The 19,982-nt window shown below is 34.5% G+C and overlaps 6 protein-coding genes across 9 annotated transcripts; 5 read left to right on the forward strand and 1 right to left on the reverse strand.

The window, feature by feature from the left end:
- Positions 1 to 1,987: 1,987 nt before the first annotated feature.
- LOC122580058 (diphthamide biosynthesis protein 3) lies at positions 1,988 to 2,448 on the forward strand. Its single transcript, XM_043752329.1, has one exon. It carries the CDS (start codon positions 2,056 to 2,058, stop codon positions 2,308 to 2,310), a length of 255 nt encoding a protein of 84 aa, XP_043608264.1. The 5' UTR covers positions 1,988 to 2,055; the 3' UTR covers positions 2,311 to 2,448.
- A 1,819-nt stretch (positions 2,449 to 4,267) lies between these two features.
- Positions 4,268 to 5,895, forward strand: LOC122610632 (receptor-like protein kinase ANXUR2). The gene is made up of 3 exons (XM_043783603.1): positions 4,268 to 5,173; positions 5,290 to 5,316; positions 5,422 to 5,895. Exons 1-3 carry the CDS (start codon positions 4,268 to 4,270, stop codon positions 5,893 to 5,895), a joined length of 1,407 nt encoding a protein of 468 aa, XP_043639538.1.
- A 1,307-nt stretch (positions 5,896 to 7,202) lies between these two features.
- Positions 7,203 to 8,958, forward strand: LOC122579608 (receptor-like protein kinase HERK 1). 4 transcript variants are annotated; one of them, XM_043751810.1, is made up of 4 exons: positions 7,203 to 8,275; positions 8,368 to 8,394; positions 8,514 to 8,571; positions 8,664 to 8,958. In XM_043751810.1, the coding sequence occupies exons 1-4, from the start codon at positions 7,350 to 7,352 to the stop codon at positions 8,877 to 8,879; spliced, it is 1,227 nt and encodes a 408-aa protein (XP_043607745.1). In that variant the 5' UTR covers positions 7,203 to 7,349; the 3' UTR covers positions 8,880 to 8,958. The 4 variants fall into 4 exon arrangements, 3 of the variants coding, with proteins under 3 accessions (XP_043607745.1, XP_043607746.1, XP_043607744.1); XM_043751811.1 differs by having other exon boundaries at positions 7,203 to 8,252; XR_006320670.1 differs by having other exon boundaries at positions 7,203 to 8,252; positions 8,368 to 8,571.
- A 291-nt stretch (positions 8,959 to 9,249) lies between these two features.
- Positions 9,250 to 11,728, forward strand: LOC122610633 (probable receptor-like protein kinase At5g59700). The gene is made up of 4 exons (XM_043783604.1): positions 9,250 to 10,149; positions 10,268 to 10,294; positions 10,399 to 11,504; positions 11,677 to 11,728. Exons 1-3 carry the CDS (start codon positions 9,250 to 9,252, stop codon positions 11,146 to 11,148), a joined length of 1,677 nt encoding a protein of 558 aa, XP_043639539.1. The 3' UTR covers positions 11,149 to 11,504; positions 11,677 to 11,728.
- A 1,012-nt stretch (positions 11,729 to 12,740) lies between these two features.
- LOC122580077 (probable receptor-like protein kinase At5g59700) lies at positions 12,741 to 14,772 on the forward strand. Its single transcript, XM_043752346.1, has 3 exons — positions 12,741 to 13,715; positions 13,830 to 13,856; positions 14,417 to 14,772. Exons 1-3 carry the CDS (start codon positions 13,248 to 13,250, stop codon positions 14,675 to 14,677), a joined length of 756 nt encoding a protein of 251 aa, XP_043608281.1. The 5' UTR covers positions 12,741 to 13,247; the 3' UTR covers positions 14,678 to 14,772.
- Positions 14,773 to 16,189: 1,417 nt separating this feature from the next.
- On the reverse strand, positions 16,190 to 17,563 carry LOC122610634 (UDP-glycosyltransferase 89B2-like). The gene has a single exon (XM_043783605.1). The coding sequence runs from the start codon at positions 17,561 to 17,563 to the stop codon at positions 16,190 to 16,192; it is 1,374 nt and encodes a 457-aa protein (XP_043639540.1).
- Positions 17,564 to 19,982: the final 2,419 nt, after the last annotated feature.

Here is a 19,982-nt window from a genome sequence, read left to right on the forward strand (position 1 = left end):
CATAAAATTTTTTAACATATTCAGGACAAAACATTATGATACATATTGACTTGTATTTTTTTATTTATATAAACCGTACAAAGTTCATTTTGTTAATGTTTTTATCCACATTGATTCAATAATGGAATTGATGCACATGTATTAATTATGTAAGGTTTGATGCACATGTATCTTATGTAAAAATGGATGCACAAATATTATGTTGTAAAAATTGATGTACAAGCAACATATGTAAGATTAATTAATAAATTCATAATATATCATCAATATTAACATAAAGGTTATAAATCGTGGCAGTTTAAATGGAATCCACTGCCTTTTTGTGAAAAGAAAATAGTAAATAGTAATAGGGATATAGGATCAATCCAAACAAAATAGGCTTAAATGTATATAAAAAATAGAGTTAATTACTAAAATGATATCTAACGTTTGCGCCATATTACTGGTTTCATACATTTCCTTTCGAAATTACGCTGATCATACCTAACGTATACAAATCCCCACTCAGACCCTACCGGAGGCCAACGCCGTCAGGTGGCCGTTAAAACCTCCCCCACGTGACTTGCACGTGAGGGGTAAATATGTAATATCGCGTTTCCTAATTACTGAAATGGTACCTAACGTTTGCACAATATTGCTGGTTTCATACCTATATGTTTTTTAATTACTTAAATGGTACATAATGTTTAGTTATTAATTTTTTTTATATTTTTTTAATTTGTTTTATTTTTCTTTTATAAAAATTCTCCAAAACTTGTTATAATTTAATGAAAATAGTTAAAATGCACCTATAATCCACTAAAAAATAATACCAAATAGTTATTTCATAACAAAATATAAGTTTTAAAGTTTACGAATAACCAAAAATAGTAATAAAGTATCATAAAAATAATTTTTTTAAAAAAATAAAATTTTCTTTTTAAAAATTTCGGAAATACCGCAACGGTAATACTAGAAATATCCAGGAATACCAGAAATATCAGCTGATATTTACGGGTATTTAAAACATTGCTTTAAGCTTCATGTCGCAGTAAATACTGACTTGTATTTATGGTATTACCATTGCGGTATTTCCGGAATTTTTTCAAAAAAACAAAAATTTCCTCGCAAATTTTTTTAAAATTGTTTTATGATACTTTATTGCTATATTTGGTTATTCGTGAACTTTAAAACTTATACTTTGTTATGAAATAGCTATTTGGTATTATTTTTGAGTGAATTATAAGTGTATTCTGACTATTTTCATTAAATTGTAACAAGTTTTGGATAATTTTTATAAAAGAAAAATAAAACAAATTAAAAAAAATACAAAATAAATAAATTAATTAATAACTAAACATTAGGTACCATTTAAGTAATTAAGAAACATTAGGTATGAAACCAGCAATATCATGCAAATGTTAAGTATCATTTCAGTAATTAAGAAACACGATATTACATATTTACCCCTCACGTGCAAGTCACGTGGGGGAGGTCTTAACGGCCAGCTGACGGCGTTAGCCTCCAGTATGGTCCGAGTGGAAATTTACATACGTTGGGTATGATCAGCGTAATTTCGAAAGGAAATGTATGAAACCAGTAAAATGGCGCAAACATAAGGTGCCATTTCAATAATTAACTCTAAAAAATAATACGAGTAATAAAATAGTCCACGATAGGCTTGCAGCTCCTTTTCTTCTTCAATTCACAGCCACCTAAATTACATAAAGAATGAGCTACCATGACGATTTCAAATTTCGGGTTGGTATTTGTATATATAAGGACGAAATGAATTATAAGCTAAACATTAATTTTTAAATTTCTCATGCCACATATCATTTTTATACCGTGTGTTACTTATTTTATGTTAATAGTAGTTTTATTTTACATTTTCATCTATCAATATATCAGTTTATCATGATCTAAAGGTTGTGATAACAGTAAGCAGCCCCGTGTATTGTCGGCCCATGTACTCGGCCCATTATACTTCACAGCCTACTAGTATTTCCACCTGTAAATAAAAGTCTTAAAACCCTAAACAACTTGGCAAAAAATCTGAAAAATTAATCAAAGAAGATGTCATACGACGACGTAGAGATAGAAGACATGGAATGGAACGAAGAACTGAAATCATTCACGTACCCCTGCCCTTGCGGCGACCTATTTCAGATCACAAAAGACGATTTGAAGATCGGCGAAGAAATCGCTCGGTGCCCTAGCTGCTCTCTTTATATCACTGTTATATATAACATGGAAGATTTTATTGATTCTAAAATCGATCCCAAAAAACAACAGCAACAAAATCAGCAGCAGCCTGTTGCAGTTGCTTGAATAATGTTTATTGGAATTCAGTATTTTTGTGTTTCTTGTTATGATTGAAATATATTATTATTGGTTTTTTGTAATTTTGGAGATTGTAATTTGATACACATGGTTTTGACTGGCATTTCAAGTTCTGATTTTGAGTGATTTTTGCTGTTTTTATATCTTAATATACACACACACATATATATATACCTATATTATATATTTTGCTGTTATGTGACACATATATGTATTGGTGTTTTAATTGTTTTGGTTATGTTAATTGCTGTGCTTGTAATGTAAAATAAATTGTTGTATTAAACATGTTGACTTGTTGAGCTATTAGACTCCGATTTATTTTGCATTTGTAATGTAGCTTTGTCTACTTATATGCAAAATTTAGCACATGTAGATTATGAATTTGTTTGCTTATGATTATTTATATAGGCAGTATGAGAGAAACAACTTCTTTAGTACAGAATTTGGTTCCACTAGGTTGAAAGGCAAGAATACCATCTAGTGAAATATACTTGTGGAAATTGTTGATGAATGGCCTTTTATTGTATCTGTTGTTTTTGTGGGGTTGCTTTTACGGTTTTTGATATTGGGTCGACAGAGTCATATACCTCATGTTTCCTATTTTTGATGGAGGCTTTGAAGGATGCTTTAAGCTTATAATGTTAAAGTCCTATTGTGTAAATATGGATCGGTTTTAGCATAGGGCTGAAGGTGCTGTAGAGTGTAGACCTCTTACTGCAAGTTTTTTGTTCCTTCTACTGGGGTGCTTCTCTATATGCTGTTATGCCTCAGCTGCTCAATGGGAAAGCCGGAGATATGTGTAAGCTGCAGTTAAGTTAATCTTGCTGATTTGCAAGTGGGGATCGAGGTAGGAAGGGCGCTGGTACGACTTGACCTCTATCAGCATGTTTAATTCCCTTGTACCGTAATAGTAACTTCTAGGGCATCTCCGTAGACTGCAGTGGTTGCTTTTTAGTGCAGGGTCTTGTGCTTATTTCTGTTGCATTAATGATTCCATGAGTGCATATTATTTGCTTATATGGTGTAATATAGTAGGGTCACATATGTTTTGATCACTTTTCACTGCTGAGTGCAGATAATCAGACATCTGATATCCACATCTGTTGTTTGCCTCTTTGCGGTGATTTTTGGATACTGGCTGTGGGGTTGTACCCACGTGCTCATGTCAGACAAGTTCAAAAGGCTCATTTGTGAATGTTGGCTACGATTTTATGTTGGTATATCGTCAAAGATAACTATTTATTTTCAGGTATATGATAAGCTGATTATATGAAATATTAGCTGTTATTTTCGTTTCCTTCATTTGTAGTTCATCCCGATTTTGATGAGTCTGTATCTGACCTGCCCCTGCTGCTGTGAACATTTTGTCTTGCATTGTCTTATTTACTGATTCTGTGTTCTCCTTATTGTAATGTTATCGATCAATTTGCAGTCTGTATTTCACGATGACTACAATTATAATAATAACCACAAGCTTTTACCCGGTTCACTCTTATGCTATATTTAGTTTATAAGGTGGCTAATTGCTACCATTTTTCGTGTAATGTAACCTTGGTGCATAAACGTTTGTTAGATAAAGTAGAGGGCTAATATTGGAAGAAAAAGAATCAGCTGGTATTGTTTTCCTTGGAAAGATGTCAAAAAGAAAAAGGCAAGCTCTGTGTCATTTTCTTGTTTGACCTTGATCAAATCAAAGAACTTTGGTGCTTTGATGTATTTTTACTTGTTTCTTTTTTTATCTCTGAAAATTGATTGCATATTTACTCGATTCTTATTCAAGTAGATCGAATCTCTCTTGAAATCAGGACAAAATCCACCAAATTCCATGTATGGTTTATATACATATATATTACAATTTCGCGTACTCATGTCCCTTGAAGCATAGTTTGCTGCTGCGGTGCGGCCTCTTTCCTAGGAATTTTTATTTTGACATAAATAAATAAAGATGCCCTTACTTAATGAGTTAGAGAGCCTCAGAATAACCCTTGGTGATATTAAAGAAGCCACTAAAAACTTCACTACAGTTATTGGAAAGGGTGGATATGGCTTGGTTTACAAAGGACAACTCTTACTTTCTGATAAACTAACCAGTGTAGCTGTTAAGCGACTAGATCGTAACAATGATCATTCTGGTCAAGGGTTTAAGGAGTTTTTAACTGAGATTCAATTGCTCACTCGTTATAAACACCCAAACCTGATCTCCCTCATCGGTTTTTGCGACCAAGACAATGAGAAAATCCTCATTTATGAGCATGCAGAACAAGGAAGTCTAGACAAGTACTTAAATACTGCTGAAAACAGATCTAAACTAACATGGAAGAAACGGATCAATATATGCGTCGACGCAGCCCGTGGATTGAATTATCTACATAATGAAGTTGCCAGAAATGAGAGAATTATCCACAGGGATATCAAAAGTGCAAATATTTTGTTGGATCAAAATTGGAAAGCAATGATTTCCGATCTTGGGCTATCCAAATTAGGCCGTGTTAATGAGCAAGACACTTTTCTCATTACTAATGTTTCTGGAACACCTGGTTATTGTGATCCAGAATATGTAAGTTCAGGGATCCTAATAAAAGAATCAGATGTCTATTCATTTGGTGTTGTATTATTTGAAGTCTTATGTGGGAGGCTGGGCTTTATAAATGTAAACAATGAACACCGGTTTCTATCTTCATTGGCCCAACGCTATTGCAAGATAGGGAAAATAGATGAGATCATGGATCCTGAATTAAAGAACCAAATTGACTCAGATGCTTTAGATAAGTTTTCTAAGATTGCATCGCAATGCTTGCAGAATAATCGCAAACGAAGGCCCTCAATGCGTACGGTGGTAAAGAAACTTGAGGTAGCGTTAAATTTGTTGAACATGTAAAGGTTCCCTTGTATTCATCTGCTTAAACAATAGTATTATTTTTATTTTTTGCTTGATCTTCCCTGAGTTAATTAATTTTGTTGGTACAGGAACTTCAAATAGCATTGGAATTTCAGGTAAGTTCAAATTTAATTTGTTTGGATATCTAGAGATACCTTTATGTGTATATATGCTAAATTGACCAAGTTCTCTTGATTTGCATGTATTGTTATTTGAGACAGCAACGTCATGATACAGACCAGTTAAAAGGTGAAATACAAGCAGGAATGGATGGAGCAGTTCCGACAGGTGGTGAACCTCTAAACGGGACAACACATATTAAGCTTAGTTTAGATGACACACATAACAATTTATTCATTTCATCAATGGATAAGACTAAGAAGCGAGTGTGTGACATTCACACTTCGGATTCTATGCAGCGAGAGTCCTTGTTTAAAGCAGATGACGTTAAACCTGATCAACATATATCAGAACACGTGTTAAAATCGGAGATAGCTAAGTTTGCTGATAAACGAGGTTTGTTGGATTTCGTAAGCGTTAAAAGGTTACACATGCAACTTGAAATTCATAAAGAAAATGAGGGATCTGGGCTTTTTATAACAAAGATGTCAACGGGTGTGCTCTTAGTAATCTTAGTTTTGTTTGCAAGTTGTGTTACTGATTACTTGTCTCTCAAACATAAATTGTTGTATTAAACAAGTTGAGCTATTAGACTCTGATAGTCTGATTTATTATGCATTTATATAATGTAGATTTGTCCATATGTGAATTGTGTACTTACAGAGTTGTATATATAGCACAATATAGCACATAGATTATGAATTTGTTTTGTTATGATTATTCACATAGGGACCATCAGAAAACTTCTACAGTACAGAATTAGGTTCAACCAGGACTCTTTACCTGCAGAATTTTAGCTGAAAAGACTTGAGTTGATGTCTTTGAAAGTCAACAATACATTTAGTTGAGAAATGGCGCTTTATGGAAATTGCTGATGCATAGCCTATGAATTATCAAGAATACCATTTTATGTAACACCCCAACAAGGAATGTGTAGGCTGATTAAATGAAATATTAGCTGTAATTTTCTTTTCCTCCAATTATAGTCCATCCCGATGGCTGATACTGATGACTCTGTATCTGACCTGACCTAGCGGCTGTGAACATGTTGTCATTCACTGTATTATTGACTGATTATGTATACTCCATAGTGTAATGTGATCCCTCAATTTGCCATTTGTGTTCATGATAACTGCAATAATATTAATAACAAGGTCTACTCAAGACTTGATTGATGCAGTACATTAGTAGAGATTTGAAACTTGACACTGAGGGACTTGTCAATTGTTCATGCCAAGAGGAAGACCACCCAACATTGCATAATCATTACCATAAATTGTCTAATGAGGTTCTTGTGATCTTGGTCTTAACAATTTTAACAGTCAACACTTGTCAGATTGCTAAGCAGTCCAATGTTTATTGGTGTTAATTTGACATTTCTCTACAGTTTTAAATGATCCCTCATTTGATAATGAGGCATATCAAGGTGAAGTTATAATTGATAGCTGACATATTAGATCACTTTCAAACTAGTTAAGCTGTTGCTTCTGTTAATACTGATTATGGTGAGCTTGGGGATATATTTCACAGGATTTGAAGATGCAACAAGTTGGAAGTATGACTTAGTCGTGTTTGATTAACTTTTTGCTATTGATTGTTACCATTTTTCTTGTAATGTATCTTGGTGTGCAAAAGTTAGTTAGATAAAGTAGGGGGCAAATATTGAAAAGCAAAAAAAGCAGGCAGGTATTGTCCTCATTAGGAAGATGTCATCAAGAAAAAACCAACCTCTGTATCATCTTCTTGATTGATCAAATCAAGAACTTTGGCCTTTGGTGCTTTGATGTTATTCTGTTTCGATTGATTCTTTTTTGCTCTCTGAGATGTGATAGCATATTTACTTGATACTCATTCAAGATTAAACCTTTCACAAAATTCTTTGTGTGTTACTTTTATACATATTCAAGTAGATCAAATCTTTCACAAAGTTCTTTGTATGTTACTTTTATACATATTCACTTCCCTTCAAGCATCAACTTTGGTGCTGCCTCTTTTCTAAGTGTTATTTCTTTTACCACAACTAAATAACATGTGCTTTCTTGATGAGTTAGAGAGCCTAAGAATACCCTTTGGTGATATTAAAGAAGCCACTAAAAACTTCACTACGATTATCGGAAAAGGGGGATATGGCTTGGTTTACAAAGGAGAACTTTTACTTAATGGTAAACTAACCAGTGTAGCTATTAAGAGATTAGATGGTAACAATATATCTGGTCAAGGGTTTAAGGAGTTCTTAACAGAGATTCAATTGCTCACTCGTTATAAACACCCAAACCTTATCGCGCTGATCGGTTTTTGTGACCAAGATAATGAGAAAATCCTCATTTATGAGCATGCAGAACATGGAAGCCTAGACAAGTACTTGACTACTGCTGAAAACAGGTCTAAACTGACATGGAAGCAACGGATCAATATATGCGTCAACGCAGCCCGTGGTTTGAATTTTCTTCATAGCGAAGTTGCAAGGAATGAAAGAGTTATCCACAGGGATATTAAATGTGCAAATATTTTGCTGGATCGAAATTGGAAAGCGATGGTTTCAGATCTTGGGCTATCAAAATTAGGCCGTGCTAACGAGAAAGACACTTACCTCATTACTAATGCTTCTGGAACACATGGTTACTGTGATCCGGTATATATTAGTTCAGGGATTCTTACAAAAGAATCAGATGTCTATTCATTTGGTGTTGTATTGTTTGAAGTCTTATGTGGGAGGTTGTGCTTTATAAATGTAAACAATGAACACCGGTTTCTACCTCCCTTGGCCCAACGCTACTGCAAGTTAGGTAAAATAGACGAGATCATGGATCCTGTGTTGAAGAACCAGATTGACTCAGATTCTTTAAATAAGTTTTCGAAGATTGCATTTCAATGCTTGCAGAATAATCGCAAAAGAAGGCCCTCAATGAGTATGGTGGTAAAGAAACTTGAGGTAGCATTAAATCTGTTCAACATGTAAAGCTTCCCTTTTGTAGAACTAATATGATATTATAGTCTCTTTTATTTTTGCTTGAATATTCCCTGAATTATTTTCTTTGTTGGTACAGGAACTTGAAAGAGCATTGGAATTCCAAGTAAGTTCATATGCCTTAATCACATTGAATTTGTTTCTGTATTTATTAGAGATACCTTTATGTTTATATATGCTAAATTGCAATTCTCTAGATTTGCATTTATATATTATATGATACAGCCACACAAAGACACGAACCAGTTATCAGGAGGTGAACCTCCAAACGAGCCTACAAAATGTGAGTGTAGTTTAAAAGACATGCAGAACAATTATATCATTTCATCAATGGTGAAGAGTGTACATGATATTCACACTTCAGATTCAATGCAGCCGGAGTCCTTGTATAAAGCAGATAATGTAGAACCTGATCAACATAAATCAGAACACATGTTAATATCGGAGATTGCTAAATTTACTGATAACGGATGTTTGGAAGATTTTGTATTATTGGCTGATTATGTATTTTCTCCGTATTGTAACGTTATTCCTCAATTTTCAGTCTGTAACAAGTTGGAAGTTTCACTTTGCAACAAGTTGGAAGTTTGACTTTGCGAAAAGTTTTGTACTACTTTACCTATGAAAAGTTGAAGCAATGCATGTCATGTCATGTGTACGCTTTTAGTCATGCTTGATTTAGTTTTTTCATGTGGTGTGTGAATGTTTATTAGATAAAGTAGAGGGCTAATATTGACATCAAAGAAAAACAGTTGGGTATTGTTTGCATTAGGAAGATGTCAAAAAGAAAAAAGCAAGCTCTGTTCTTGTTTGAACCTGATTAAATTAAACAGCTTGATGTATTTTTTTTTGTTTTAGTTAATATACTTTTTTGTTCTCTGAAAAATGATTGCCCTTCAAGCATCAACTTTGCTGCTGCCTCTTTTCTAGGTATTATTTCTTTTCCTACAAATAAATTAAGATGTCCTTACTTAATGAGTTAGAGAGCCTTAGGATACCCTTTGCTGATATTAAAGAAGCCACTAAAAACTTCACTACAGTTATTGGAAAGGGTGGATATGGCTTGGTTTACAGAGGAGAACTCTTGCTTTCTGGTAAACTTAACACTGTTGCCATTAAGCGCTTAGATAATACCGTTTCCGGTCAAGGGTTTAAGGAGTTTTTAACAGAGATTTACATGCTCACTCGTTATAAACACCCAAACCTCATCCCCCTCATCGGTTTTTGCGACCAAGACAATGAGAAAATCCTCATTTATGAGCACGCCGAACGTGGAAGTCTGGACAAGTACTTAAGTGCTGCTGAAAAAAGATCTAAACTGACATGGGGGCAACGGATCAATATATGCGTCAACACAGCTCGTGGTGTCAATTATCTTCATAACGGAGTTGCAACAAATGAAAGAGTTATCCACAGAGATATTAAAAGTGCAAATGTTTTGTTGGATCGAAATTGGAAAGCAATGATTTCAGATCTTGGGCTATCAAAATTAGGCCGTGCTAATGAGAAAGACACATTTCTCATTACTAATGCTTCTGGAACACATGGTTATTGTGATCCGGTATATATTAGTTCAGGGATCCTTACAAAAGAATCAGATGTCTATTCCTTTGGTGTCGTTATGTTTGAAATACTATGTGGGAGGCTGTGCTTTTTAAATGTACACAATGAACACCGGTTTCTACCTCCATTGGCCCAACGCTACTGCAAGATAGGGAAAATAGATGAGATTATTGATCCCGCATTGAAAAACCAGATTGACTCAGATTCTTTAATTAAGTTCTCAAAGATTGCATCTCAATGCTTGCATAATAATCGCAAACGAAGGCCCTCGATGCGTACGGTGGTGAAGAAACTTGAGGTAGCTTTAAACTTGTTTAACATCTAAAGTTTCCCTTTTATGCATATGCTATAATGAATTTATAGTCTCTTTTTTTTCCTTGATCATCTCTGATTTATTTATTTTTTTGTGGGTATAGGAACTTGAAAAAGCATTAGAATTCCAAGTAAGTTCAGAGTTAAATTTGTTTGAAAATTTAAAGATACCTTCATGTTTATATAATGCTAAATTGAAGTTCTCTTGATTTGTATGTAATGTTATTTGACACAGCAACGACAAGACACAGACCAGTTATTAGGTAAAACACAAACAGTAATGGGCGGAGCAGTGCCAACAGGAGGTGAGCCTCCAAACAGGGCAAAACAGTTTAAGCGTAGTTTAGATGACATGCAGAACAACTTCATTTCAACAATGGTGAAGACTACAAAGAGAGTGCATGACATTCACATTTCAGATTCTATGCAGCGAGAGTCCTTGTTTGAAGCAGATAAAGTAGAACCTGATCAACCTAAATCAGAACACCTGTTTAATTGGGAGATAGCTAAATTTACTGATAACGGTGGTTTGGTAGATGTTGAAGGGGTTGAAAAGTTAATACAGGTCATGAAACTTGAAAGTTGTAAAGAAAACGTGCATATAGCTCGCCGAGTTATGCTTGCTGATGTTATTTCAGTTACTGGTAACAAAAACTGTCTCATTCAGTTTGTAGAGAGCAGGGGTGTACATGTTTTAGATGAGTGGCTTCAGGAGGTCAATACGGGAAAGATTGGTGATGGTACTAGTATCAAATGGAGTAACAATTCCATTGAGGAATTTCTTTTTGCTTTACTTCATGCACTCGATGTATTGCCTGTGAATCTTCATGCTCTACAGATGTCTAATGTGGGGAAAAATGTGAATCATTTACGCAGTCACCAAAATTCAGACATTCAAAAGAAATCTAGGAGCCTTGTAGACAAGTGGAAGATGATGGTATTAGAACTGAAATATAAACGAAAATTGCAATGCAGAATAATATGAATGCTAAGAACTCCTGTGTTTATTCAATACTGTTTTGGTGCATGCAATACATGATTACATAGCCACCTATTTATAGATAAAACACAACAGTAGGATTCAACTAAAAATATGCAACTGCCCTATAGACTACGTATCTTCCGGCAGACTAGACATTAGAAGCCTTATTAAAATGATGTGTAGAATCTGAAATGAGCATCAGTACAACACAATCTGGCACCACTTGAAGTCTCTCCAAGTAGTTGACAAGTAACTGGATCATCTAATGTTGACGCCTTCATGTCTACTTCACCTCCTTCTGCATTTGAGACGTCAACAGGGCAAACCAAAATATGGTGAAGGCCATTTCAACTTATCAGGTTAAACTTAATCTTTTGGATTCCTACACTGTTTGTCACTTGTACTTCTATAATTCTGATTGATATGAGATTGTTGCTGCTTTCTCTAATGCCATTTTTAGAAAATTTAGTCGTATTGTTTCATAATATAAGTGAAACCAAAGTTTTGTGTACTTGGTTTATATTGTTGCAGTAACTGAAATGAAGAACGCGTTGGATAGTAATCAGAGAAACAGTGTTTAGCTGATGAAAATACGTTCCACAGTTTATACTTGATCTTAATGAGGTACTCAGATTACTGGAATTTGAAAAGGTTCTTCAGTAAATATGCTCTCTTGTATGAACTTCATAAACTAGTGGAGCGTGTGTACTTGTGTAGCATTCGTGTCTTGTGATCCGTATTGCAGATTAGAAATGTATGGAAGTTTCCGAATATCTAAGATGTTTGTTCCGGAATGGAACTGATTCACGGTAGTTATATGAAATATTAGCTGTTATTTTCATTTCCTCCATCTGTTGTCCATCCCGATTCTGACGACTCTGTATCTGACCTTCCCCTGTACTGTGAACATTTTGTCGTGCATTGTTTTATTGACTGATTATATATTCTCCATATTGTAATGTTATCCCTCAGATTGCAGTCTGTATTTCATAATGACTGCAGTTGTATCAATAAACCACAAGGTCTACCTAAGGTAGATTGTTGCAGTACATTGGTAGAGATGTGAAATTTGAAGCCAGGGGACTTGTCAATTGATAAACCGCATGATTTGGCAGCGAAATTTGCAGAAATATACTAATTAGGGTACTTGTAACCTTGGTCTTAAAAATGTTAACAATCTGATGACGAAGATCAATCGAGAAGCAGTCCAACGTAAATTTATTGGTGTTACTAATAGGCATTTCTCTACAGTTTTGATAATGAAGCATATGAAGGCGAAATAGTGATTAATAGCCGGTCCTGGTTTATTAGATGATCACGATCAAACTAGTGAACCTGTTGGGTTTGTTAATACTGAATAAGTGAATATGGTGGGTCTTTAGACTCATGAAGTATTGGTTAAGTTCCGTTTTTACCGTAATAAATGTAACCTTGTGAACAAATAAAGGGTAGTGAGTTGATGCAGAAGGATTAATATGATAAAATATTCAATTAGTGACACAAACGCGTTTTCTATACATTATTGAGAAGGAAATGGATGAGAAGGTTCCTACATTCATAACCATTGACTTTCAAATTTCAAGCATCAACTTTGTTAATACTTACTTGTTTTCTCATTCTTAACCATGATTATAGCCATTTAATTTATGTTTTCTCAATTTTTCAAAAATATGCCATTTCTTGGAGAGTTGGAAAGCCTCAGGATACCCTTTGGAGATATTAAAGAAGCCACTAAAAACTTCACTGCACTTATTGGAAAGGGTGGATATGGTTTGGTTTACAAAGGACAACTCTTACTTTTTGGTAAACTTATAACTGTCGCTGTTAAGCGACTAGATGGTAACGTTTCCGGTCAAGGGTTTAAGGAGTTTTTAACAGAGATTCAAATGCTCACTCGTTATAAACACCCAAACCTTATCCCCCTCATCGGTTTTTGAGAACAAGACAATGAGAAAATCCTCGTTTATGAGTACGCAGAACACGGAAGCCTAGACAAGTACTTAAGTACTGCTGAAAACAGATCTAAACTGACATGGAAGCAACGGATCAATATATGCGTCAACGCAGCCCGTGGATTGAATTATCTTCATAACGAAGTTGCAATGAATGAAAGAGTTATCCACAGGGACATAAAAAGTGCAAATGTTTTGTTGGATCGAAATTGGAAAGCGATGGTTTCAGATCTTGGGCTATCAAAATTAGGTCGTGCTAACGAGAAAGACACTTTTCTCATTACTAATGCTTCTGGAACACATGGTTATTGTGATCCGATATATATTAGTTCAGGGATTCTTACAAAAGAATCAGATGTCTATTCATTTGGTGTCGTTTTGTTTGAAATTTTATGCGGGAGGATGTGCTTTTTAAATGTAAACAATGAACACCGGTTTCTACCTCCATTGGCCCAACGCTACTGCAAGATAGGGAAAATAGATGAGATCATGGATCCTGCATTGAAGGGCCAGATTGACTCGGATTCTCTAAATAAGTTTTCAAAGATTGCATTTCAATGCTTGCTGAATAATCGCAAACGAAGGCCTTCAATGCGTACGGTGGTAAAGAAACTTGAGGTAGCTTTAGACTTGTTGAACATCTAAAGATTCCCTTGTGTGCATATACTAAAATGATATTATACTCCCTTTTTTTTCCTTGATCATCCCTGAATTATTATTTTGTTGATACAGGAACTTGAAAAAGCATTGGAATTCCATGTAAGTTGAATTTTAACTTGTATTGAGTATTTATATATAAGAGCAATAGTACCCGCAAAATGCGGCGGTGAGATGGTGGGGTGACAGGTCATAGGAGGTGATAAGTCAAAGAGTGTAATAGCCAAATGCCTTAGCCGTACGGGCTCCGTACTTGGATTTAAAAATTCGTCGAAAGTATATCGAATGACATCTCTAATGAAAGAGCATGAAATTTTAAGAACACCCATACAATTTTTATAATTTATCGATATACGGTTTTTGAGATAAAAGATTTTGAATAAATTAGAGAAATAAAATGGTTTATGCAGGAGAAAAAAAAAAAATGAGTGGTTGAGATTTGAGGAGGGAGAAAAAAATGAGTGGTTGTGATTTAAGGGTATTATAGGTATATTAGGTAAAAATGTTTAAATTAGTGAATAAAGAAGGAGGGTAATTTAGCTAGTTCAAATTATCTTTTGAGATTTTAAAAAAGGGCAAAATGCTTTATAAGATTGTATAGATATAGATATATATGCTAAATTGGGATTCTCTCGATTTGCATGTAATGATATATGACACAGCAACGACAAGCAGGAATGAATGAAGGAGTGACAACAGGAGGTGAACCTTCAAACGGGACAAAACAATTGAAGCGTAATTTCGATGAGATGCAGAACAAGATAGTGTATAACATTCACTCTTCAGATTCTATGCAGCGAAAGTCCTTATTTTTTATAGATGGAGTAGAACCTGATCAACATAAATCAGAACGCGAGTTAACATCAGAGATAACTAAAATAAATGACGTATTCTGGGAGCAATTTCTTACGGAAAGACCTTAATGCATTGAAATGTAACAAACTATGCATGAATGTAGTTTGTGTGTAACCAAATTCAGTTTTGTTCATTGTAAGTATGTAACTTATTTTTTGTCCAATTCGTGTATTGATAGTTAGCCAGTTACCACTTGAATTTTACCATAACTCCCATTAGTTTGGGTTTACTATGTTTCCTACCAACTATGGTTTTTAGAAAACCATGTTGCAACCATTCCTGATTAAAAATGGACTCTTTTGGTTATGTCAATGGTTCGGTGACCTGTCCACAACAATTCATACGAGCCTCCTGTCACATCCAAAGAGAAAGAAGTTGCTGATAATATAGTGTCGCCTTCCCTTGTTAACCCTTGATTACATCTCATGGGTTTCCAATGATTCTCATGTTAGTATGTTAACGGGTCGTCTCATGGATTATGGGGGTCCTGCGCCATAGATAAAAGCAGGGCCACAAAAGTATACATTCATACAAATGTGTTACTACTAAGAAAATATAAAACAGTTTCAGTGAGCCAGTACTGATTAGTAGCTGGTACACTAGAATATTAGATGATCAAAATCAAACTAGTGAAGCTGTTGGGCTTGTTAATACTGATTATGGTGCGTTTTTAGACTCATGAAGTGTCTTATCGATATATCATTGTATTGTCTTTGCTTTCTCTATGTCATTTTAAATGATTTAGTTGTTTTGTTTCATAATGTAAGTGAAACCTAATGTTATGTTATTATTGCAGTAACTGGCATGAAGAAATAAGCGACACAGTAACTGTCTTATCGATATATCATTATATTGTCTTTTTATTATTGAAGAAATAGCATTCAGCAAAACAGTGTTTAGCTGTTAAAAATAAGCTACACAGTTTATACTTGATATTAGTGAGGTACTCATATCACTGGAATTTCTTTGTTTTTGAGTATGGTAGAAAATGTTGCCAGATTAAAATGATTCTGCACTAAATATGCTCTCTTGTATGAATATGACCAAGTAGAACATGTGTATTTGTGTGGAATTTCATGGGTCATATGGGTCAAGTCTTTAATACAAGTAAAATTAATTGGTTGGGTCATATGAGCCAATGTTCTAATCAGTTGGCAAATTCTGATACACTTCATATTCATTACAGAATTTCCTGCTAAAATTGTTTTTTAAGGGCCAGGTCGGGTTGACTAATTGACCAACAACTCATGCAGTTAAAACACAACGGGCCAAGCTAATAAAGATGTTGCAAAACTAGAAAGAATAGGTTGCAAGAACGAGCGAGTCGATCAGGTAAGCTAACACGCTTTCTGGTTAGGTCAGGTTGTTCTATTAACATTGTGTACTTTTTAGTTTTAATATTTAAGGTATATAGATATATTGAATTTTGGATACTTGTAATGTTTTTTTGTTTATCCTAAAATAGTTGGCCTTTTTTTCCCAACAATATGTCAATTCTGGACATAGGTGGTCCATGTTAACAAGATTTGGATGTAGATTGGCACATTTGAATTTGAAGCTCTAAAAAGATAAATTTTATCTTATAGCTCAGATAGAAGCCTGGTGAACATGTCCAAATCCCTTCTAGATGTTCCGTCTTTGACCGCCTTAGTCGCTGCTTGGCTTAGCTCCTTAACTTTAACTCGCTCGGGTCTATCAACACTTGATGACTCATCCAACAACTGAGCCAACTTGCCTGGGTCAGGAACGCTCTCAGGTCCACCTTCACAAACCCTTAACCCAACACCCAGCTGGTCAACCAATAGCTTAGCATTTGCGTACTGGTCAGCACCCATTGACCATGTCATCATCATTACACCTGCCGCAACTCCTTCCAAAGTCGAGTTCCATCCACAATGAGTCACAAAGGACCCTACGGCTCGATTTCTTAAAATCGCCAACTGCGGGGCCCAACCTTTGACTATAAACCCACGATCACCAACCCGATCTATAAACCCACTTGGGATAAAGCTCGAATCACTTGCCTTCACACACAAAATAAAGTTAACTTTACTAAGCTCGAGTGCACTTGCTAATGAACTCATTTGCTTCTCACTTAATGTAAATCGGCTCCCAAAGCATATATACACGACAGAGTCATCTGACTTCCTGTCCAACCACCTGAAAAGGTCATCAGGTGACACTGCACTGGACCCACCACGTCCAGTGCTAACCAATGGGCCATGTTCATCAGGAAGTAATGGGCCTATGGCCCAAACCCGATCATGGCCCACTTGTTTCTGGATATGATCAATATAAACACCTTCCATCTCTTCAAATGTGTTATATATAATTCCCCAACTTTTCATATTAGCCATCATTCCATCCCTAAAAGATTCCATATCCGGATCTCCCTTTTTATAAAAATGCGATAGTGACAGCTGCCACCACTTCAATTCGGGTACATTGGGGATTTCCGTAAAAGAAACCACAAAATTTTCATCTCCATTGTCATTTCTAGCATTAATCTCACCCACGTCCCGCCATAATGCATGAAAAATGGAAGAACCAAGAGCACCAGAAGGCGAAAAAACTATACGTCGAATACCTAAATGGTTTGCAAGTTCATTAGTCCACCCAAGAAAGAAATCCGAAACAATGGCTACCGGTGGAGAAGGGTGAGTTTCAAACCATTTAACAATGGGCTGAAAAAGTTTTTGTGAGGAAATAACTTTGCCAATAAGGGGATGAGGGGCTGGGCTTATTTCGGGTTCAGGGAAAAGAAGTTTGTGTAGTGACGTGGGGTACGACGAAACGAGAGGTTCGATAAGGGAGAGGTTAGCCGTGATGACGACTATCGTGATGGTCAAGCCGCGGTCGAGGAGGAGGTGAGTGAGGTCGAGTAATGGGATGATATGGCCCGAGCCAGAGAACGGGTAGACTAATAGATGTGTGTTTTTTGTTGATTGTGTCATGTTTAATTTTTTGAAAGATAGTTGGATGTTATGTGGTAAGGAATGCTTTGATATTTATATGCTAAAAACAGGATTAAATGTTTTTGTAAAGAAGAAAAAAAGGTTTCCTATATACATCATCTTAGAGTGATGTAATGGCTTACGCTTTACGTTTATTTGATTAAAGACGAGTCTAGACGAATATGGTTTATGTCTTTATGATGATAAAGTAAGAAATAATGGACCAGTTTGCACACATTACACTGCCACGTTGACTAGTGATCGACTACATATAACATATTGCATATGAAAATTTAATATTACTCGTAATTGGAATAAAACAAAAGTTTTTTCTTGCGTGTATCTTAATCCATATATTATTGCATGATGATATATATACATATAAATTATAAAAGAAATTATTTTTTTATTGGATCTTTAAAATTTCATGATTAAATAAATAATACGGATCGAGTATAGTTTTACAATCTAAATTTAATTAATAGTTTTTTGTATCAAATTTTTCTCACTTTTATAATTAGCTCGGTTATATCAACTAATTTTGTATTATTGTCTTTTTTCTGTTTTCAATTATGAAAATAACGTTAAAGCATGGTTTATAAAAATAAATGAAGTTTTTGATATATTTATAATATATACACGGACTATCTTTAATTAATGACATTAACATATATATATATATATTTTTTTTTTTATCTTTTTCAATGTTTTAATTAAAAAGAAACATGAGTATGTTTTTTTCTATACTTTTAAATTACATGCAACTAACCACCCTTTGACAAAATTTTAACACTACTGATTAAAAGTTTAAAACTCTTACATTACAATACAACTAATATGATATACATACACATAATTCAATTATTACATAATATTATAATCCACATACAAATACAAACAAGAAACACTCGGCCGTTGGCCCTGTGCATAAAAAGGTAGATGAAAACAAACATGGGGAGCCGATCGACACATACATACGACAGGATATGTTATCTCAACCGCCTTGATTCATAGCTAGCTAGCTAGTTGGTGATTTTAATGTCGACATCGAACTTTTTGTATACTTATGATTTACTTCAATTAGGACAAGAGATTCCACTTTATTATTATTGGTGTGAATTACACGCTTGTTTATTCTAACTAGAATCACTAAATTGCAAGGTTGTGGTTTGTTAATTAGTTGATGTCTGTTCAATAAAGAAACTTCTCGGAAAAGATATATACAACCATTACGCCTTGTAGTTAAAATGTGTACTCTTTAAAGACCAAAACGTGGATCTTTCATACTTTTTATAATCATATGTCTCAAAATTCTATTAATGAAAAATACCAATATACTCTTTTTTTACTCTAATTTTGATCGTCTATACTAAAAGTGTAGTCTTTGTTTTTTGTCTAATAAAGAATTTGTGAATATCCTAAGACGTACGATATGTTCATGATGTAGGGTCAACATACAGGGAATAGAATTACTTATTTTTATGAGCCCATGAGCTAACATATGTCTGAAGTAAACCCATAAGCAATATGAAGTTATGAACCCACTTAAATGGGCTAATGTAAACCCATTATAATATTGCAAAAGGGCAAAAAGAAAGAAAGAATACGTGCCAATTTCCACATCAAGAATTAGCCCTTTACTGGTCTCAAACTTTCAAAGTCATGATGATGAGTTTATATATTATTTTGTTATGAACTGATATTTGTATTGTACGCCTTGGTGACCGTGTTCTCCGTTTGGATTACTCAAGGATGGCGAGCAATTTTTTAACTCGGATGTAATGGTTTGATAACATTTTTTCCCATAATTGATTTCAACCATTTTGAGCCTCTCCCAAAATATTTATCTAAAACATAACTTAAAATTAATATTTCTTGTGGAAGAACATGACTCCTTGTCATAAGACCATCAATGGTTATTAATTATTATATATACCTTAACAATTTAGAGCTTAAAACCACTAAACCAATATACCATTAACATTCTTGTTCCATGTCCATTTAACTATAATATTACATAATTATCTTATTCCATGCGAGTATATATCATATTGATTGTGAAACGCCTGTAACAGTCGATAATATCATATTAACATACATCAAGGAAAAATAGAATTTTGTGAAGAAAATTACGATAAAAAGAAAAAAAACATATAAAGTTAAAATGCATATCTAGAAGATGACCCACGTGAGTGGTGGTCACGTGAAAGAGAGAGCGGCGCAACGCCTCCGCCAAACCAACTAGTGGCTATGGCCTACGACTCGAATCGCTAACCACGTGATGTCACCTATCCCTTTTAATGGACTCAATATCACATTTTATATTCATTTTCTTTTTCCTTTTATATTCAGATACTGTACAAAATTCCAACATTTAGTAGTGTCCTATATTTTTTATTAATTTAAAAAGTCAAGTCAT

The sequence above is a fragment of the Erigeron canadensis genome, chromosome 8 (assembly GCF_010389155.1).
Source record: "Erigeron canadensis isolate Cc75 chromosome 8, C_canadensis_v1, whole genome shotgun sequence".
Classification (NCBI taxonomy): Eukaryota; Viridiplantae; Streptophyta; class Magnoliopsida; order Asterales; family Asteraceae; genus Erigeron; species Erigeron canadensis.

Coding starts and splice junctions, on each gene's coding strand:
- LOC122580058 (XM_043752329.1), top strand. CDS start 2,056: ATGTCATACGACGACGTAGAGATAGAAGACATGGAATGGAACGAAGAA.
- LOC122610632 (XM_043783603.1), top strand. CDS start 4,268: ATGCCCTTACTTAATGAGTTAGAGAGCCTCAGAATAACCCTTGGTGAT. Junction 5,174..5,289: donor CGGTGGTAAAGAAACTTGAG/GTAGCGTTAAAT, acceptor TTGTTGGTACAG/GAACTTCAAATAGCATTGGA. Junction 5,317..5,421: donor AAATAGCATTGGAATTTCAG/GTAAGTTCAAAT, acceptor TATTTGAGACAG/CAACGTCATGATACAGACCA.
- LOC122579608 (XM_043751809.1), top strand. CDS start 7,350: ATGTGCTTTCTTGATGAGTTAGAGAGCCTAAGAATACCCTTTGGTGAT. Junction 8,253..8,367: donor TGGTGGTAAAGAAACTTGAG/GTAGCATTAAAT, acceptor TTGTTGGTACAG/GAACTTGAAAGAGCATTGGA. Junction 8,395..8,513: donor AAAGAGCATTGGAATTCCAA/GTAAGTTCATAT, acceptor TATATGATACAG/CCACACAAAGACACGAACCA.
- LOC122610633 (XM_043783604.1), top strand. CDS start 9,250: ATGTCCTTACTTAATGAGTTAGAGAGCCTTAGGATACCCTTTGCTGAT. Junction 10,150..10,267: donor CGGTGGTGAAGAAACTTGAG/GTAGCTTTAAAC, acceptor TTGTGGGTATAG/GAACTTGAAAAAGCATTAGA. Junction 10,295..10,398: donor AAAAAGCATTAGAATTCCAA/GTAAGTTCAGAG, acceptor TATTTGACACAG/CAACGACAAGACACAGACCA.
- LOC122580077 (XM_043752346.1), top strand. CDS start 13,248: ATGAATGAAAGAGTTATCCACAGGGACATAAAAAGTGCAAATGTTTTG. Junction 13,716..13,829: donor CGGTGGTAAAGAAACTTGAG/GTAGCTTTAGAC, acceptor TTGTTGATACAG/GAACTTGAAAAAGCATTGGA. Junction 13,857..14,416: donor AAAAAGCATTGGAATTCCAT/GTAAGTTGAATT, acceptor TATATGACACAG/CAACGACAAGCAGGAATGAA.
- LOC122610634 (XM_043783605.1), bottom strand. CDS start 17,563: ATGACACAATCAACAAAAAACACACATCTATTAGTCTACCCGTTCTCT.